The 18,726-nt window shown below is 43.0% G+C and overlaps 1 protein-coding gene across 4 annotated transcripts in view; it reads right to left on the bottom strand.

Annotated features, from left to right (window-relative positions):
* The window catches only part of PHKA2 (phosphorylase kinase regulatory subunit alpha 2), a 91,753-nt gene extending 77,978 nt beyond the window's left edge, over positions 1–13,775 (bottom strand). For all 4 annotated transcript variants that reach the window (XM_070784765.1, XM_070784766.1, XM_070784767.1 and 1 more), the window contains exons 1-2: positions 13,665–13,775; positions 13,057–13,264 (exon numbers count right to left, since the gene is read on the bottom strand). In XM_070784765.1, coding sequence (XP_070640866.1) covers positions 13,057–13,134 — 78 coding nt within the window. In that variant the 5' untranslated portion in view covers positions 13,135–13,264; positions 13,665–13,775. The remainder of the gene's footprint in view (positions 1–13,056; positions 13,265–13,664) is intronic.
* Positions 13,776–18,726: the final 4,951 nt, after the last annotated feature.

Here is an 18,726-nt window from a genome sequence, read left to right as displayed (position 1 = left end):
TCCCTAGCCCCCCAGAAAACCTGAATTTATATTTCCTTCACGTGCTCTGCTCTCGCACTTCTGTGCCTGTGCACACACTCTTCTTTCCACCTGTAATGCCCTCTAGCAAACACCCCTCCTTCATATACTCCCTCCTCCACGAAGCCTTTCTGGAACTTCCTTTCCTATGCTCCAAGGGACAGAGGTCAGAGGCCTCCAAGCTAACTCCTACCCTTGGTCTTCTTTCCTTTGGATTAAGAATTGCTATGTTCATGCTACCACCTTGCTCAGTTCCAAGGGAGGAATATATTGTTTAATGATTCAAACAAAATACTTAGAAGAAGTCAGGATAAATGTTGAAAACACATGATTACTTGTCCCTCCCACCCTTCCCCATCACCCCTATGCTAGTAAGGCAAACAGAATGTGAGAATTTCTATTACAAAAACTGGTTAAATTCACTTAGTGTATGGGAATTTTGTTCTAGCAACTGCTGCTAGAAACGTTAAAGGGGATGGGGAAGGGCAATGCCTTGGGCTTGAGAGTTTTAAGTAGGAATTATAATAGCATTTGTTCTAAAATGATCGCATCTATAATTGAGACTACTGGTTATGTGAGTAACCTTTATTTTTTTCTTCAGTTTAAAAGGTAGATTTTTCATAATTTGGTATGTAAACCTCAGGCTTTCAGAAAATAATGTTGACAACTTAAGCTCTGACATGCAGCAGGCTCATGTTTTACCTAGGGAGATCACAGGTGTGCAATTCTCACTTTCAAATCATGTCTTTTTCTAAATTGCTGATGAAATTTCACCCTCTGGGTTTACAAATAATGCACAAGCTGTAAGCTGTCCTGGGCTGGTGCATTTTTATCATCTCCTATGACTGAATGGTGGCTTATAGGCAAACAAGCTGGGTTGGAAGCCAAGGGTTACAGGAATCCACTTCATTCTAGCTTCATTCCAGAACCCAATACGCATCTTCAAACTTGCAAAATTCACAGAAACCATTCTGGGCCCCTTTGCTACAATCAAATATGTAAATTACTTTACTACTCTTTAAGGAGATTTTAATTCTTTGCCTCTCTCGAAAATTCCTTAGCCTGAGGTGTTAGTCCTTTGCCTCATGTTGTGAAAACTTACAGAACAGATCCAAACTCAAGGGCTATGAGAATCCTTCTGGCTACACCTAAATCAGAGGTGTCAAAGGATGACTGGGTGCCACGCTAGCACCCTTTCACCTGAACAGGAAAATTGCAAATGTCTCTATTTGCTATTTTCAATAAGACTTTATTCTATTAGGCTCAGGCTTCACTGGTGGCTCAGTGGTAAAGAATCCTCCTGCTAATACAAGAGACATGGGTTCCAGTCCTGGGTTGGGAAGATCCCCTAGAGAAGGGAATGGCAACCCACTCCAGGATTCTTGTCTGGAGAATCCAATGGACAGAGGAGCCTGGTGGGCAATAGTCCATGGGGTCACAAAAAATCAGACAGGACTGAGGAACTAAACAACAAAACGGGTTGAGAGCATGGTGGCACCACACACGCTCCTCTGCCTCTGGGCTCTCCAGCATGTCGGTCAGGAGTCCACAGATGGGCTTTGTTAGGGCACAAAGCTAGAGGTCCTTGAGATTCCTGGAATTTTTTTTTCCTAGAACTTTTTTGTGAGCATTCTTCCCAGAAGATATTCAGCCATCATTAAATTCTCAAATGGGTCTGTAACCCATCTGATTAAGAACCACTTCTCTAAATGTAATTTTATGAACATTAATTATGTTCTCCTCACCTATTATTTTGAGGCAGATGTGATATTTACTTCACTCTATTAGGGAATGCAACATAATTTGGTATTCACAGCAATCTGGTGTGTCTTAAGTATTTATCTCCACTCTTTGGCCTGTTTCCAACAAGACTGAGTACTTATCATGGGGCTGTCAGCTCAGAAAAAAGGATGACCTTGAAAAGGTCCCTTCAACTCCTTTAAAAGACGCTTGCTCCTTGGAAGAAAAGCTATGACAAACCTAGACGGCATATTAAAAAGCAGACAGATTACTTTGCCGACAAAGGTCCATATAGTCAATGCTATGATTTTTCCAGTGGTCATGTATGGATGTGACAGTTGGACTATAAAGAAGGCTGAATAATGAAGAATTGATGGTTTTGAACTACGGTGTTGGAGAAGACTCTTGAGAGTCCCTTGGACTGCAAAGAGATCCAACCAGTCAATCCTAAAGGAAATCAACCCTGAATATTCATTGGAAGGACTGATGATGCAGCTTCAATATTTTGGGCACCTGATGCGAAGAGCTGACTCATTTGAAAAGACCCTGATGCTGGGAAAGGTTGAAGGCAGGAGAAGGGGATGACAGAGGACAAGATGGTTGGATGGCATCACTGACTCAATGGACATGAGTTTGAGCAAGCTCTGAGAGATGGTGAGGAACAGGGAGGCCTGGCATGGTGCAGTATATGGGGTTGCAAAGAGTTGGATATGACTGAGCACCTGAAAAACAACTCCCTTGCCTGGAATTCTTCAACTGTAAAAGCAGACTGGGTGATCTCAGTAGATGATCTTTTGGATCCCTGCAAAACTGGAAACATGGTCCTTTGTTTGTAAATGAAGGTTCAAGGATTTTCACTGGAGTACTCAAATGTTTTTCATCTGTCAGTAAAATATTTAAAAGCTGTCCTGAAAAGAGCACAGCAAAAGTCCTCCTCCTGGCTGCCCCTAAAGAGAACTGAAGTGGGAGAAGGCAGAAGGCAGGGCCTGGGATAATACCAAGAAGGGGAAAATGTTATCTATGCTCTTTTCTCGAACTGACACACAGACCAGATAAGCATCAGTCTGACTATGGACTAAAAGTGTCACTTCTGCCCCTTTTCGACTCAGTGCTTCCCAGAATGCTTGTGCGTGCCCTGGTCCACCACTATTCTCATTCCCATTGTGACTATTAAATAAATTCCTCCTAGAGTAACTGAAACTAAGAACATCAGATGACAGGTTGCAGCAACTTTGGATGGTAGAGGTCTGATAAATAATAACAGCAGCAGTCATTTATTAACTGCACATACTACTGCCCATACTACAGCACACAGACTACATGGTAAGCATTTTATTTCATTCATTCATTCATTCAATCAAATGTTTTTAAAATCTCTACAAACCGCCAGGTACTAAGGGCCAAGGGGCTTCCCTGGAGGCTCACTGGTAAAGAATTCACCTGTCAATGCAAGAGACACAGGTTCGACCCCTGGGTCAGGAAGATCCCCTGGAGGAGAACATGGCAACCCACACCAGTATTCTTGCGTGAAAAATTCCATGTACAGAGGAGCCTAGAGGGCTGCAGTCCATGGGGTCACAAAGAGTCAGATACGATTGAGCACACACGCACATGCTAAGTGCTAAGAATAAATGGTAGTTAAAAGAAATCCTTGGTCCTGTGCAGTGGACTTTATAGTCTAGTGGGAATTCATTCATTTTAAGTCACACAAGTAGATGTAAAATTCCCACTCAGTTAAGTGCAGCAAAGGGGATGTGTGCCATGCTGTGACGGTGTCATGGAGGGAGGGCTTCCCCGGAGGAGCCAAGGTAGAAGGGAGGTTAAGATGTTACCCAGAGTGAGGGTCAGCAGGAGGGCACACCTGCTTTGAAGACGACCACTTTGGCTGCAGTCTGGAGAAAAGCTGGGAGGGGACTGAGAGTGGCTGCAGAGAGAAGACAAGTGGGGAAGCTAGTACAGGGATAGAGCATGGCAAGGCTGGTGGCTTACCGAGGAGGGTGGTGATGGCAAAGCGGAGCAGAAGCAGCTGATGGAACCGAGAAAAAAATCAGCTGAGCTTGGTGATGAAGTAGATACAAGCCGGAAAGGAAAAAAGAAGGGGTCAAAAAGACTCCTGGGTGGCTGACTCAAGGCTCCACATGAGCTGTGGTATCCAGATATATCAGGAAAGATCAAGAGTTTGCTGTTGGGCATAACATATGGGGAGTGGTTTTCTCTCATTTCTCCCTCCTGGTATGGCTCTTGATAAAGAAGCCAAGTTTTCAAGTCAGCTGAGCTGGTTAACCCTTTACCAGCACACCTCTGGTGGTGAGAGAAGCTGGAGAGCTAGGCTACAGCTAGACTGCAATATTTGGAAGAACACTGCATTGTATTCTAGGAGTGATAAAAGCCATGGGAAGGATGTAGGCAGGAGAGTAGTGCAATCTGGTGCCTGATGTAAGGATGCTTACTCCTGGGGACGAGGGGCCAAGAGTGGAAGCAAGGAGCAATTGGGAGGCTAGAGGGGCAGTCGAGGTATGAGATGGTGGTGGCCTGGACTAGGGCAGGGGCAGTGGACAGGCACAGAAGTGGATGGAGCCGAGACAGATTCTGGTGATCTAACTCATCAGTACATTCTCTCACTTTTTGGTGGGGCAAGAGGGAACAGAAGGAATCCAAATTGACTCTTACGCTACTCCTAGACTATGTTTATTAATATAGCCTTAATTTTTACAATATAATAAGATCTCAAACACATAGGAAAGCAATGTAATCAATACCCACCACTCAGACCCAACAAAGGAAAGCATTCCACCATAATACCAGATTCCTTTCTTTTTAAAAAATAAAATGTTACAGATAAAGTTGAAGCCTTTTTTTCCTTTTTTAATGTGGTATTACATTAATAGATTTTCTTAAGTTTCCTTGTATTACTGAGATAATCTTTACTTGATTATGATCTATTTTTAATACATTGTTGGCTTCACTGTATTACCTTATACTTTACATCAATATTCATAAGTGAATTTCCTCCAATAATAATTTCATAAATATCATGTCTTATTTGACTATGGTATCTTGGGATACTGGCCACATAAAAGGAGTTGGCAGTTATTCCTCTTTATCTTTTATCTCAAACAGTTCATTTCAGATAGGGGTTATTTGCTAATCTCTTGCTCCTCTCTCACTGCACTGTACTCACCACACAAAAACCCCATCTCTGCCTAAATGTGACTCTGCCTGCCACTTATGTTTCTTATGCAAGTGCTCAAATTTTCTATGTCCTAATTATTTCTCTGCTTTATCTATAAAGCAGTATCTGAGAGAAAGGAATTTAAAAACTCCCGCTATGGCTTTGTTAGCAGTTAGGTCAAGTTTTGCTTTAAACATTTTGAAACTATTGATATGTTGTTAATATTCTGTGTGTTTAAAATTGCTTTCTTGGTGAACTATCCATTTATCATCTAGTAATACACCACTTCTGAATTCCTAATAGAATTATTTTAAATTTCAAAATCTCTACCTTTTAGTATAAAATTACACAAACTTATTTTTGGCTAGCATTCGTATAGTATATCTTGCCTCACTAATTATATATTCAACCTTTATGTATCCCCCATTTTAGGTTTGTCTCAAATCACATATATATTTACAACTTTTTAAAAATTAATTTCTATTATCTGGATAATTTAAAAATTAACATTTATTGAGATTACTATTATAGACTTATTTTCATCTTCCTGTTTTGTCCTTTGTGCTTTTTAAAAAAATTCCCTCACTCCCCAAGCACCCCTCACTGGAGAAAGGAAAGGCTACACACTCCAGTATTCTGGCCTGGAGAATTCCATGGACTACAGTTGGACACACAGAGTCGGACACAACTGAGCAACTTTCACTCACTCACTCACTCCCCAAGCACCCTTTTCCTTTCTTCTCCCGGAGTGATCAAATTTTCTTTATTCTATTATTTTTATTTTTTAATTTTTTTCAGGTTTTCTTTTTAGTTTATTTTAATGGGAGGCTAATTACTTTACAATATTGTAGTGGTTTTGCCAAACATTGACATGAATCAGCCACAGGTGCACATGTGTTCCCCATCCAGAACCAGCCCCCCCACCTCCCTCCGCATCCCCCAGGGTCATCCCAGTGCACCAGCCCTGAGCACCCTGTCTCCTGCATCGAACCTGGACCGGCAATCTGCTCCACATATGATAATATACACGTTTCAATGCTACCCTCTCAAAGCATCCCACCCTCGCCTTCTCCCACAGAGTCCAAAAGACTGTTCTTTACATCTGTGTCTCTTTTGCTGTCTCACATCGTTACCATCTTTCTAAATTCCATATATATGCATTATTATACTGTATTGGTGTTTTTCTTTCCGACTTACTTCACTCTGTATAATAGCCTCCAGTTTCATCCACCTCATTAGAACTGACTCAAATACATTCTTTTTAACGGCTGAGTAATATTCCATTGTGTATATGTACCACAGCTTTCTTATCCATTCATTTACCAATGGACATCTAGGTTGCTTCCATGTCCTGGCTATTGTAAACGGTGCTGCAATGAACACTGGGGTACACGTGTCTCTTTCAATTCTGGTTTCCTCGGTGTGTACGCCCAGCAGTGGGATTGCTGGGTTGTATGGCAGTTCTATTTCCAGGTTTTTTTAAGGAATCTCCACACTGTCCTCCATAGTGGCTGTACTAGTTTGCATTCCCACCAACAGTGTAAGAGGGTTCCCTTTTCTCCACACCCTCTCCAGCATTTATTGTTTGCAGATTTTTTGATAGCAGCCATTCTGACCAACGTGAGATGGTACCTAATTGTGGTTTTGATTTGCATTTCTCTGATAATGACTGATGTTGAGCATCTTTTCATGTGTTTGTTAGCCTTCTGTATGGCTTCTTTGGAGAAATGTCTGTTTAGTTCTTTGGCCCACTTTTTGATTGGGTTGTTTATTTTTCTGGAATTGAGCTGCATGAGCTGCTTGTGCATTTTGGAGATTAATTCTTTGTCAGTTGCTTTGTTCGCTATTATTTTCTCCGATTCTGAAGGCTGTCTTTTCACCTTACTTATAGTTTCCTTCGTTGTGCAAAAGCTTTTAAGTTTAATTAGGTCCCATTTGTTTATTTTTGCTTGTATTTCCATTAATCTGGGATGTGGGTCATAGAGGATCCTGCTGTGATTTATGTCAGAGAGTGTTTTGCCTATGTTTTCCTCTAGGAGTTTTATACTTTCTGGTCTTACGTTTAGATCTTTAACCCATTTTGAGTTTATTTTTGTGTATGGTGTTAGAAAGTGTTCTAGTTTCATTCTTTTACAGGTGGTTGATCAGTTTTCCCAGCACCACTTGTTAAAGAGATTGTCTTTTCTCCATCGTATATTCTTGCCTCCTTTGTCAAAGATAAGGTGTCCATAGGTGTGTGGATTTATCTTTGGGTTATTTTGTTCCATTGATCTATATTTCTGTCTTTGTGCCAGTACCACACTATCTTGATGACTGTAGCTTTGTAGTATAGTCTGAAGTCAGGCAGGTTGATTCCTCCAGTTCCATTCTTCTTTCTCAAGATTGCTTTGGCTATTTGAGGTTTTTTGTATTTCCATACATATTGTGAAATTATTTGTTCTAGTTCTCTGAAAAATACCATTGGTAGCTTGACAGTCTCCCATTATTTTTAAAGTTATTTTTTCAACTTAATTTTAATGGTAAGACTTAAATATAACCTCGACTCAAAATATATAAAACTTCTACTTTCCTTTTAACATAAGGGCCTTAAGAATACTTTAACTCCATTTTCCTCCCATTCTTCTGCCACGTTATTTCCCAATATATAATTATATCTTCTTTCAACCTTCCCTCAAAGTAGTCTTTATTATGATTACAATTTGTTCCATACTCCATGTTTTAGTTATCCTATTCTCATTTTAAATTCTGTTATGACTAGATAGCAATACTTACTTAGTGTCCTGATTTCTTGTCTGCTTTTTATACAAAATTATCTGCAGTTACAGTGAACAATGCCTCGATCATTCTTTTTCTTTTTTTAAATATCTACTTATTTATTTGGCTGTTCTCAGTCTTAGTTGTGGCATGTGGGATCTAGTTCCCCAATCAGGGATCAAAATCAGACCCCCTGCATTGGGAACGTGGAGTTTTAGCCACTGGACCACCAGGGAAGTCTCTATTTTTCTTTCCTATCCATATTCTTTTATCACCACTTTGTACTTAACGCTTTTATGAATGAGCCTTCAAACAGAGCTGATATTGAAAAAATGTACAAAGTTAATATTTCTTCTCAGGGTCAAAATAAATCTAGGAATTTAAAAAAAATTTTAAGTCAACAAATACTTAAAAGATACTTTGAATACTTTGGAGATAACTTCTTCAGTTCAGTCGCTCAGTCGTGTCCAACTCTTTGCAACCCCCTGGACTGCAGCACGCCAGGCTTCCCTGTCCATCATCAACTCCTGGAGCTTACTTAAAACTCATGTCCATAGAGTTGGCAATGCCATCCAACCATCTCATCCTCTGTCATCCCCTTCTCCTCCTGCCTTCAATCTTTTCCAGCATCAGGGTCTTTTCAAATGAGTCAGTCCTTCGCATCAGGTGGCCAAAGTATTGGAGTTTCAGCTTCAGCATCAGTCCTTCCAATGAATATTCATGACTGATTTCCTTTAGGATGGACTGGTTTGATCTCCTTGCATCCAAGGGACTTCAAGGAGTATCTAAGCAGGTACTCCTTAAAGTTTATATTAATATTTTCAGTACATTCAAAACCAATTGTGCAAAAGGACCCTTTTATAAATATAGCTCTTTCCTTCTTTGCCTTAAATATTCAAATAAAGTTTCGAAGTATATCTGACAAATGACTAGGAAGATATTCTTTCACAGACACAGGAAAGGGAAATTAGTTGATATGCCAGCTGATATAAACAAAGTATTATCTCAAACTAAAGAATAATTATGAGTTCAATATATTTAATGTTAAGTGATTTCTAATAAGTGAAATCAAAGTAAGTTGATCTCAATTTAAAAAGCTCAATCAACATCACTAATCAGAGAAATACACATCAAAGCCACAATGAGATACGACCTCACACCTGTCAGAATGGCTAACATAAAAAAGAACACAAATACCAAATGTTGGCAAGGATGTGGAGAAAAGGGAACCTTTGTACACTGTTGGTGAGAATGTAAATTGGTGCAGCCACTGTGGAAAACAGTATGGAGGTTCCCTTAAAAAATGAGAAATAGAACTACCATATGATCCAGCAAGTGCACTCCTGGGTATATATCCAAAGAAAAGAAAAACAGTAATTTAAAAAGACACATGCACTCCAATGTTCATAGCAGCATTATTTACAATAGACAAGATACCTAAGCAACCTAAGTGTTCATCAACTGGTGGATGAATAAAGAAGATGTGGTGTATACATATAATGGAATACTACTCGACCACAAAAAGTTATGAATTCTGTCATTTGCAACAATGTGGATGGACCTAGAGGGTATTAGGCTTAGTAAAATAAGTCAGAGAGAAAGACAGTACTGTATTTTATCATTTATATGTGGAATCTAAAATAAGGCAAACAAATGAATAAAACAAAACAGAAACAGACTCAGATATAGAGAATAAATTAGTGATTATTAGTGGGGAGAGGGAAGGGGAGGGGCAAGACAGGGGTAGGGAATTAAGAGGTAAAAACTACTTTGTATGAGACAAACTACAAGGATATATTGTACAGCATGGGGAAATATAGCCCTTATTTTATAACTTTAAATGGAAAACAATAAAAATATTGCATCATGAAGTTATACACCTGAAAGTAATACCGTAAATCAACTATATTTTAAAAAAAATATCAGAAACAGAGGCCAGCCTTGTATCAGCTGACAGTGAAAACTGCCTCATAAACATCTGCACCTCTCTATAGAAGACAGCATAAACCTATCCAGCATAAACTTTAGAAACCACTCGTTTACAGTCCGCTCATTCATTTTTTTTTTTTTTTTTACTGCGGTAAAAACGTGCCTAACATAGGGCTTCCCTGGTGGTAAAGAATTCGCTTGCAAATGCGAGACACGAGTTCAATCCCTGATCCAGGAAGCTCCCACATGCAACTAAGCCCATGTGCCGCAACTATTGAGCCTGTGCTCTAGAGCCCATGAGCCCCAACTACTGAGCCCGCATGCCCTAGAGCCTGTGCTCCCCAACAAGAGAAGCCACCGAAATGAGAAGCTTGTGCACCACAACTAAAGAGTAGCACCAGCTCTCCACAACCAGAGAAGAGCCCATGCAGCAATGAAGACCTAGCATGCCAAAAATAAAATTATTTTTAAAATATGCATAACATAAAATTGCTCTTTCATGTTTACTGACTGGATAGGTGACCTAAGATCACTCAGAAACGATGAGGAGGCCCTAAATGGGTTAGCACTTTACAGCTGTGAAGACTAGCTGTTGGGGTGGGATGGCTTCAAGTTGGGGGAAGGTGGCAAGGACTGTGGCTCCACACGTGCACAGTCATGGGAGTTCCAACAGAACTATACTTGGAGTGTTCTGGTTAATCAGGAAAGCTTGACTGCAGTCATGAAGTGAAACACAGGGCAAACATGAGGTCTTCTCACCAACTACCGCCAAAATAAATACAACTAAAGGCTCAGACAACTGTTTTTTAATCATTAAAATGTTGGAGAGGAAAGTCCAATGCTACAGATTTGCTTTACTGGGAAGACAGTTCTTTTGCTCCTGAGGGAAGGTAAGCCTGGATCAATAGCTGGGTCATTAGGAAGGCTCAGAGCCTGCGGAAGGTATTTCATCACCAAGGACATAAAGGTACTTTTCATGTGTCTGGAGCACTGCTTCATGCCAAAGGAACAAAACTGATGAGGTCTCTGCGCTTAAGGATCTCACAGAATCCACGGGGAGACATAATTATGTTCAAAGACCAGAAAGCAATTAGTAGCTATATCAGGGCCCTCAGGAAAGGGAGCATCCTGGACCAGGGTGGTGAGGCAAGGACTTGTGGCCTGAGTATGTGTGGCCTATATCAAAATTAGGGCCTCCTGGGTGGTGCAGTGGTAAAGAATCCTCCTTCCAATGCAGGAGACTTGGGTTCGATCCCTGGTCTGGAAGATCTCCTGGAGAAGGAAATGGCAACTCATTCCAGTATTCTTGCCTGGAGAATAACATGGGACAGAGGAGCCTGGCAGGCTATATAGCCCCTGGGGTCACAAAGAGTCGGACATGACTCAGGGACTAACAACAACGTATCAAAATTATACCACCACCAACAGCGCTGTTTACTAATGCGTAGTAGGTGGGGCCGGAGAAGGCAATGGCAACCCACTCCAGTGTTCTTGCCTGGAGAATCCCAGGAACGGGGGAGCCTGGTGGGCTGCCGTCTATGGGGTCGCACAGAGTCGGATACGACTGAAGCGACTTAGCAGTAGCAGCAGCAGCAGCAGTAGGCGGGGAGAGCAGGTGACATACTGAGCACTAATCACAGGTGTTAATTATCCTCATTTTATAGGTAAGGGCCTGGACTCAGGTGGGAAATGGCTACACCTGTAGTTGAAGAAAGAGCTAGAGATTAAACCCAGGTGTGACATAATCACCAAGATTGATCAGTAATGAACGGCAATGATTTTCAACTTGGATTTTAAAACCACTGTGTGTAAGTAATTATAATCTGCTTCAAAGAGGAAGGCAAAAAGAAAAGTCACCCCCCATTTGCTGGCCTACTTCTTCAGTTCTCAACTTGAACATCATCTCTTCCAGTACTCCTTCATGCTCCCCAAATGGGGCAAGGTTCCCAAAATAAGAATCACAGTCCTTCATGTGCAATTTCAAAAGCCAATATGCTCTAAGAACTTGAAGTGTTTTCATAAGTTTTCAGCAAGCTCATTTGATGGCAAAACGCTGACCTGAACTGGTGTGAAACTGCTTTCCATATTTACTTTTCCTACTCAGTGATAATCTCCACATTCTGATGTGGAAAACAATGTGTTTGATTAAGGGTGCTGCCTAGATTTCATTGCAGTTACTAGGGAATATTCAATATATGTTTACCACCCCAAATCCAAACATTTCTGACTTGCAAACCGCATCTGACATCAAGAGTTTCAAACAAGGGACTGTGGACCTATCCTCTACACATGAATCTCACTGCACTACAAGTATCTACTCTTCTTTGTAGGCCCAGCACCAGACAGAGTGCCTTGCACATAATAGGTACACAACAAATATTTCCTGAATGAAGAAACAAGCCTGTGAAATTGGCTATAGGGAAAAAGGGTCAGTGACTTGGGAGTGACCAGGCCTCTATCATGGAATGCCACTTCCTTCTCTGACATGGAGGTCCTATAAATAGTTGCTGTTGATTGAAGGCAAGCAACACAGCTGCTGTCTTCAGGAAGAATAAAAATAGTCCAGGGGTCTTACATGTTGGGCCACACAAAACTTTAGCTGAGTAATACAAAACAGGAGATAGTTAGATGTCAGACCACATGAGAAGCTTCACAGATCTCCAGCTTGAGCGAACACCTGCGTTTGGGTCTAATCCTGCTACCTGCGGTAACCTTTTTGGCCCATAGACTGCTCATCAGTAAAATGAGGGCAACAGAGTAAGCCCTAAGGCCCTCGCAGGGCGGAATAGCAGCCATCACCACACAACCGGGAGTGGGATACACACCCCAGAATTTCTCCCCTCCTGTCTACTGTCGTCACAGTCCAGAGCTCACCATCCTCATTCAGTGTGCTGTCCAATCTACACACACCTCCTTCCATCCGAAAGAAGCTGAGTCCATGCAAAAAGACGCATTTTGTACCCGGGGCATCGAAAAGGGCTCCTATCTTCGATCCCAAACAGTAGTCAAAGAATCCCGTTAAGTGTAGTCCCAAAGCCCTTCGGTCCCGACTTGGAAAGTGGACGAGGTGGGAATAGGGGTGAGGAGTAACCACTGGCTAGCAAAACTGGATTTAAAGAAACAAAACAAAACAAAACAAAACCCCTCATAACTGCAAAGTCTAAAGACATGAGAGGGGACTGAGTAGGAGAATAAGTGCCTCAGTTCAGTTCAGTTGCTCAGTCGTGTTCGACTCTTTGCGACCCCATGAATCACAGCATGCCAGGCCTCCATGTCCATCACCAACTCCCGGAGTTCACTCAGACTCACGTCCATCGAGTCAGTGATGCCATCCAGCCATCTCATCCTCTGTCGTCCCCTTCTCCTCCTGCCCCCATCCCTCCCAGCATCTGAGTAAGAGAATAAGTGCCTGGAGAGGGCAATTCGGCGTGGTCCCTCCTTACCTGGTAACAGAGGATTGTTTGCTGCACCAGCCGCGCGTATCCGTCTAAGCGGACCCCGGAATTGCTCCTGCTCCTCATCTCCGCGTTGCGTCCGACCCGTTGCAAAGAGGCGGGTCGCCCGGGCTGCGGCCGCCGAGCGGGCCTGGTTCCCAAACAGTCACAGCCTCGGTCAGTTCTCGGGATGGAGCCCGGTGGTAAGACGTAGGGGCTTTTAAAAACGACAGAACCAAAGTATGACTGGAAAGCCAGCCAGCTAGTTTTCCTATAGTAGAAAGGCGCGAAGGCGGAGACCCCGCCTCGACCAGGCCCGACGCGCTCCCGACGCTCGCGGGTCCCTGGCAACCCCGCGGGAGAAGTAGGGAACTGGGTTCCGGGCGTGAGGCAGGAACGGTCTGCAGGCGGTCGCGAGGCGGCCTCGAGGCCGGCCACGAACTCTATCCTTCCCGCCCGCCGCAGCCTACTCACAGTCCCGCCCCTGGCCGCGCCCCCAACGCGGAACCGAACCCCCCGAGTCCCGGCCCACAGGGGAAGGAAAACGAAGTGGCCCGCGAGAGTAGCGAGGAACTTGGCTCCGGGCGGGAACCAGTTTGCCTCTCTGAGCCCCTTACCTCGCCGCCAGCAGCCGACCACAGCCGGGGATGTTGAAACAGGCCCTTCCGTCGCGGGCATCTGAAGGTCCAGGACCCGCCCCCTGGACCCGCCCCAGGCCCGCCTCCCGCTACGCCCCCGCGCGGAGCGCCACCCGCGGAGCCGGGCCGGAGGCGCAGAACTCCTCTAAAACGCTTGGACGGTGGCCCGCCCTCCCCTGAGATGAGCTCACAATCGCATCCCTGGCCCCGCCCTCTAGCACCGCCTCCAGATCCGCCCGCGCTGCGGAGCAGCTAGCTGAGAGCTCGGGAGATAAAGAACTGGCTGCGGGGCGGGCGACGGGGCTTCTCAAGCGGTCGTAGGGAGGGCTCCTGGTGGGGAGAAATAGGCCCGCCCACCACTGCTGCCTGGGCACCCCTCCGCAGGCCAGAAGAGCAGCTCTGCCCTGGCGCGTCTCTGCCCACGAGCGGAAGCAGACTAGCGGGACTCAGAGAGGAGAGGAGAGGGACAGGGGCAGGGCAGGGTACCCCAGCTGCTCACCGCGCCTGCAGCCTCAACACTAGGCACCTGGGAGAAGCTCACCTGGCCTGAACTGCGGTCCACCTCCAGGCCTACAACTTGAAACTTGGCATTCGTGTTTCGTGGCTAATTACCCACTGTTTTTTTACCATCTTCAGCCCACTATTCATTTTCTACCAAAATCTGGTCCCATAATCTGACAGTTCAGCTAATAGCCTTTCCTAAATTCCTTTGCTACTCTCCATGCATTTACTGTATGCTTGGTGGACAGGGAGGCCTGGCGTGCCGCAGTCCATGGGGTCGTAAAGAGTCGGACACGACTGAGCGACTGAACTGAACTGACCCAGTAGACCTCCTCCTCGCCTTTCTGAAGCCTCTTTTCTTTAAGGGCCCCCTCAGCTCTTCTCTATTAGTCCTCCCCATACTCTGAATTCCCATGTTTCTTTAGCGAGAGTTTAGGTCTTGGAATCTGTTCAAATTGAGTTCAAATTCCAGTTCTGCCATTTACAAGTGGTGTGAACTTTAGCATGTTTTACTTGTTTGAAATTCAATGTTCTCGTCTTTAAATGGGAATAATGATAGCACCTACCTCCTAGGGTGGCTTTGAACAAGAGGATGAATATAAAGCACTTAGCACCATACCTGGCTCATAGAAAAGTACTTCATAAATCCTAGCTAATCATCATTTGACAACAATGTATTGCCTTGTATTGTTTCCATGTGAGGCATGTTTTTCTAACTGGATGGTAAGTTACTCATTGAAACAGTCTTTGGTATCTCCCACTGTGCCTGGTACAGTGTTAAGCATGTAGTTATAGCTCATTTAGAATTGAATGAATGAGTGAATGAAAGAAAATCAGTCATATTCAGCTGGGTCCCCTATGTATCATCCTTAACCAAGTTCTTTTTCGAAATTCCGTAACATAAACTGTGTCTGAGCGACTGAACTGAAATGACTGAGCAACTAAACTGAAACTTGCCTCACTCAGCTAAAGCACCAAATCAAGTAGCTCCCTTTTTTCTTACTTGTTGTTATTCACTCTCAGTCATGTCCTTTTTGCGACCCCATGAACTGCAGCATGCCAGGCCTCCCTGTCTTCACCATCTCCCAGAGCTTGCTCAAACTCATGTCCGTTGAGTTGGTAATGCCGTCCAACTATCTCGACCTCTGTCAACCCCTTCTCCTCCTGCCTTCAATCTTTCCCAGCATCAGGGTCTTTTCTAATGAGTCAGCTCTTCACATCAGGTGGCCAGAGTATTAGAGCTTCAGCTTCAGCATCAGTCCTTCCAATGAATATTCAGGATTGATTTCCTTTAGGATGGACTGGTTGGATCTCCTTGCAGTCCAAGGGACTCTCAAGATTCTTCTCCAGAACCACAGTTCAAAAGCATCAGTTCTTCGGCATTCAGCCTTCTTTATGGTCCAACTCTCACATCCATACATGACTACTGGAAAAACCATAGCTTTAACTAGATGGACCTTTGTCAGCAAAGTATGTCTCTGCTTTTTAATATGCTGTTTAGGTTTGTCATTGCTTTTCGTCCAAGGAGCAAGCATCTTTTAATTTCATGGCTTCAGTCACCATCTGCAGTGATTTTGGAGCCCAAGAAAATAAAGTGTGTCACTGTTTCCATTGTTTCCCCATCTATTTGCCATGAAGTGATGGGACCGGATGCCATGATCTTAGTTTTTTTATCTTAGTTTTTTGAATGTTGAGTTTTCTTACTATTGGCTCTTAAATGATGCAGCAATCCATGTGATGTACCTCCATGAAGAATTTGCTATGGTCAACAACAAGGGGTAAATAAAACTAGACATTAAATTATCACCATGAAATCTCTTGGCATGTATGTCCCCTTACAAAACTCTTATGTATACTGTATCTAAAAGTTGGAATCATTACTGCCTTTGTTCACATTGAGTTCTTCTTCAAGAGTCCATTTTGCTACCACAGGGGAATATAACTGATGACCTTTATATATTACCTGTACATTTCCATCCAGTACAAAAACATTTTCAGTTTCTTGATCTCATTCTCTGTAAAATCTACTACACACATACACCTCTTTTGGTGTATAGCCAGCCTGCATTCTTAGGCTTTGGTCTATGCTTTAATGTGGCTTTCCTGGTGGCTCATTCATTACAGGTGGTAAAGAATCCACCTGTAATGCAGGAGATGCGGGTTTGATTCCCAGGGATGGGTAGATCCCCTGGAGAAGGAAATGGCAACCTACTCCAGTATTCTTGCCTGGGAAATTCCATGGAAGAGCGAGCCTGGTGGGCTACAGTCCATGGGGTCACAAAGAGTTGGACATGACTGAGCGAACACGCAGCAGCAGCAGCATGCTTTAATGTATATTATCATATAAGCTGTATTTTTCAATAAGCTTGAAATTCAGGAATAAAACCAAAAAGAAGGAAGGCAACTACTCTTAAGCTTTTAAATTTCCAAGCAAATTTCAGTGATTCTTTTTGGACTAGAAGCTGTGCTATATAAAAACTAGGCTCGTATCTTAGTATTCTATGTTCCTAAGATATGAAACCTCCATATGTTGGTCCTTCTATTCACGAAGGCTTTCTCTGGTTGTGTCCCACTAGAAACTTGTTTCCAAGTCATTCCTCAAATGTTCGCTAAGAATCAGATATGGAATGTGATGGGGTATGTTGTTCTTTCTGAAGCTGATTCATGGTCTTTACAAAGATGAAAACCCAAAACTGGACCTTGGGGTAGCACCATGTATAATTTCTCTGGCACCAACCAGAGGATCTGCCCATTGTCCTGCCACAGGGGGCTGCTGCCAAGGAAGTTTCCAGAAAGCCACACGTCAGTGTCCAAGGCAGAAACCAACAAATGTTTCTCCTGGAGGGTTTAGTCTTTGACTTTAAAGAAAAGCACTCCATCTTAGACACTGAGGAGAAAGTCCATTCTGAATTAATTTGCTGAAAATAGCCAATTTGCCAAATTTAGTTATTTCTATGACAGTTTAATTTTAGTTGGCTGGAGATCATTTTGTTTTTTATCACAATATTTTAAAGAATGCTGAATGTGTCTCTGCTCTAGCTTCCTGCAGCTACTTTGAGAGGTAAAGAGAGAAACACCAGGGAATATGAGATTTCTTCACAGTGGAGTATATATTTATAAATATACCTAAAAGAATATACTCTGGAAATAAAGTATTCAGTGTCTGCCCCAGCATTTTGTTGCTGTACCTAGAGACTGAGGTGAAATATATATATATATATATATATATATATATACACACACATACATACATATATATATGTGTGTATGTATATATATATATATATATATATATATATATATAAAAGTAAGAATTCTTCCCATTCAAGATAATCTTCTTATATCCACTCAGTCTTTCTCCCATCTGTCCTTCAGACTCCAACTGCAGCAGCAAGGAGCTAAGGCAGAAACAAACTGAATAGTCCTTCAAATGCTCTTATGGAGACAAAATGACAACACGCTAGTCCATTTGATAAATTGCTTGTTCAATAAATTAGCTCTTTGTGGAAATGACCTTCAACAAACTAACCTGCCTCCCAGGTAACCTCGTTAGACACAACCCAGTATCCCCAATGAAGCCATTTCACCATTTTTACTGAGAACAATCACAATCCCGCTCATTGAAGTTAACAGAGTTACTTTGTGGGATTAATGATTGCAATATATTTTGGGAAAAAGGAAAAAAAAAACCTTCTCAAATGTTCTGAGAAAACGCTCCTTCAAATACTGGTCACTGCTGTGATACTCCTTGCCTCCTCCTATTGCCATCACCTTTGTTTCCTTCAGTAGAGTCTCAGATTGTGGGACCAATTTTAAACCCAAAGAAGGATGCCTCTCAGGAACATTTTCTCTGTCCTGCCCCTTATCTGTCTGAAGTAAAAATACAGACAAGAGAACTTGACTTAATGACTGTTGCCCAGACACAAAACACAATGGGAAAAACGGCAGGGGGCAGGACCTACAAGATGTCAGACATTGTGTGTCCTTTTGTGTACACTTTGTTTCATCTGCCTTGAGAGATCTGGCTTCTGATATCTCACCCCCCAAACTTAGAGCATCTCATCACCTTTCTTATCGAATTAGTGCAGCATCTTTGGAGCAATTGACCACCGAGGAAGGAGAGATCACTCAGAAACCTCTTCTGCAGTTGAAGCCAGCTTTCCCCATTTGTGGTTCCTACATGCTAATCAGCTCCCCAGAAACCCCCAATCCAATCCTCACCTTCTTGAAATCCTACTGTTTGATGCTGAGGAAGTAGATACTTGGAGGGGATCTGAATCTGGGGCTTGTGTGGCCAATGGCAACATGTGTAAAAGACATAATCTTGAAAGAGTAAGAGGAAAATGAAAGAGAGACCTCAGAAAGCAGTCTCAGGAGACAGGACAATCGTTGGTCTGACTTAACGTTCACAGCATGCCTGCTGCCTGCCAAAGGCTGCTACTGTCACGTGGTCTTCATCAGGCTAGTCCAACTGTTTTATCATGCTCCACCGCCAGGGAAAGAGATTGCAAATGTTTTCCTTTTGTGAAAATTCTCAAAC

The sequence above is a fragment of the Bos indicus genome, chromosome X, assembly GCF_029378745.1.
Source record: "Bos indicus isolate NIAB-ARS_2022 breed Sahiwal x Tharparkar chromosome X, NIAB-ARS_B.indTharparkar_mat_pri_1.0, whole genome shotgun sequence".
Classification (NCBI taxonomy): domain Eukaryota; kingdom Metazoa; phylum Chordata; class Mammalia; order Artiodactyla; family Bovidae; genus Bos; species Bos indicus.
This window is presented reverse-complemented; position numbering and strand designations above follow the sequence as displayed.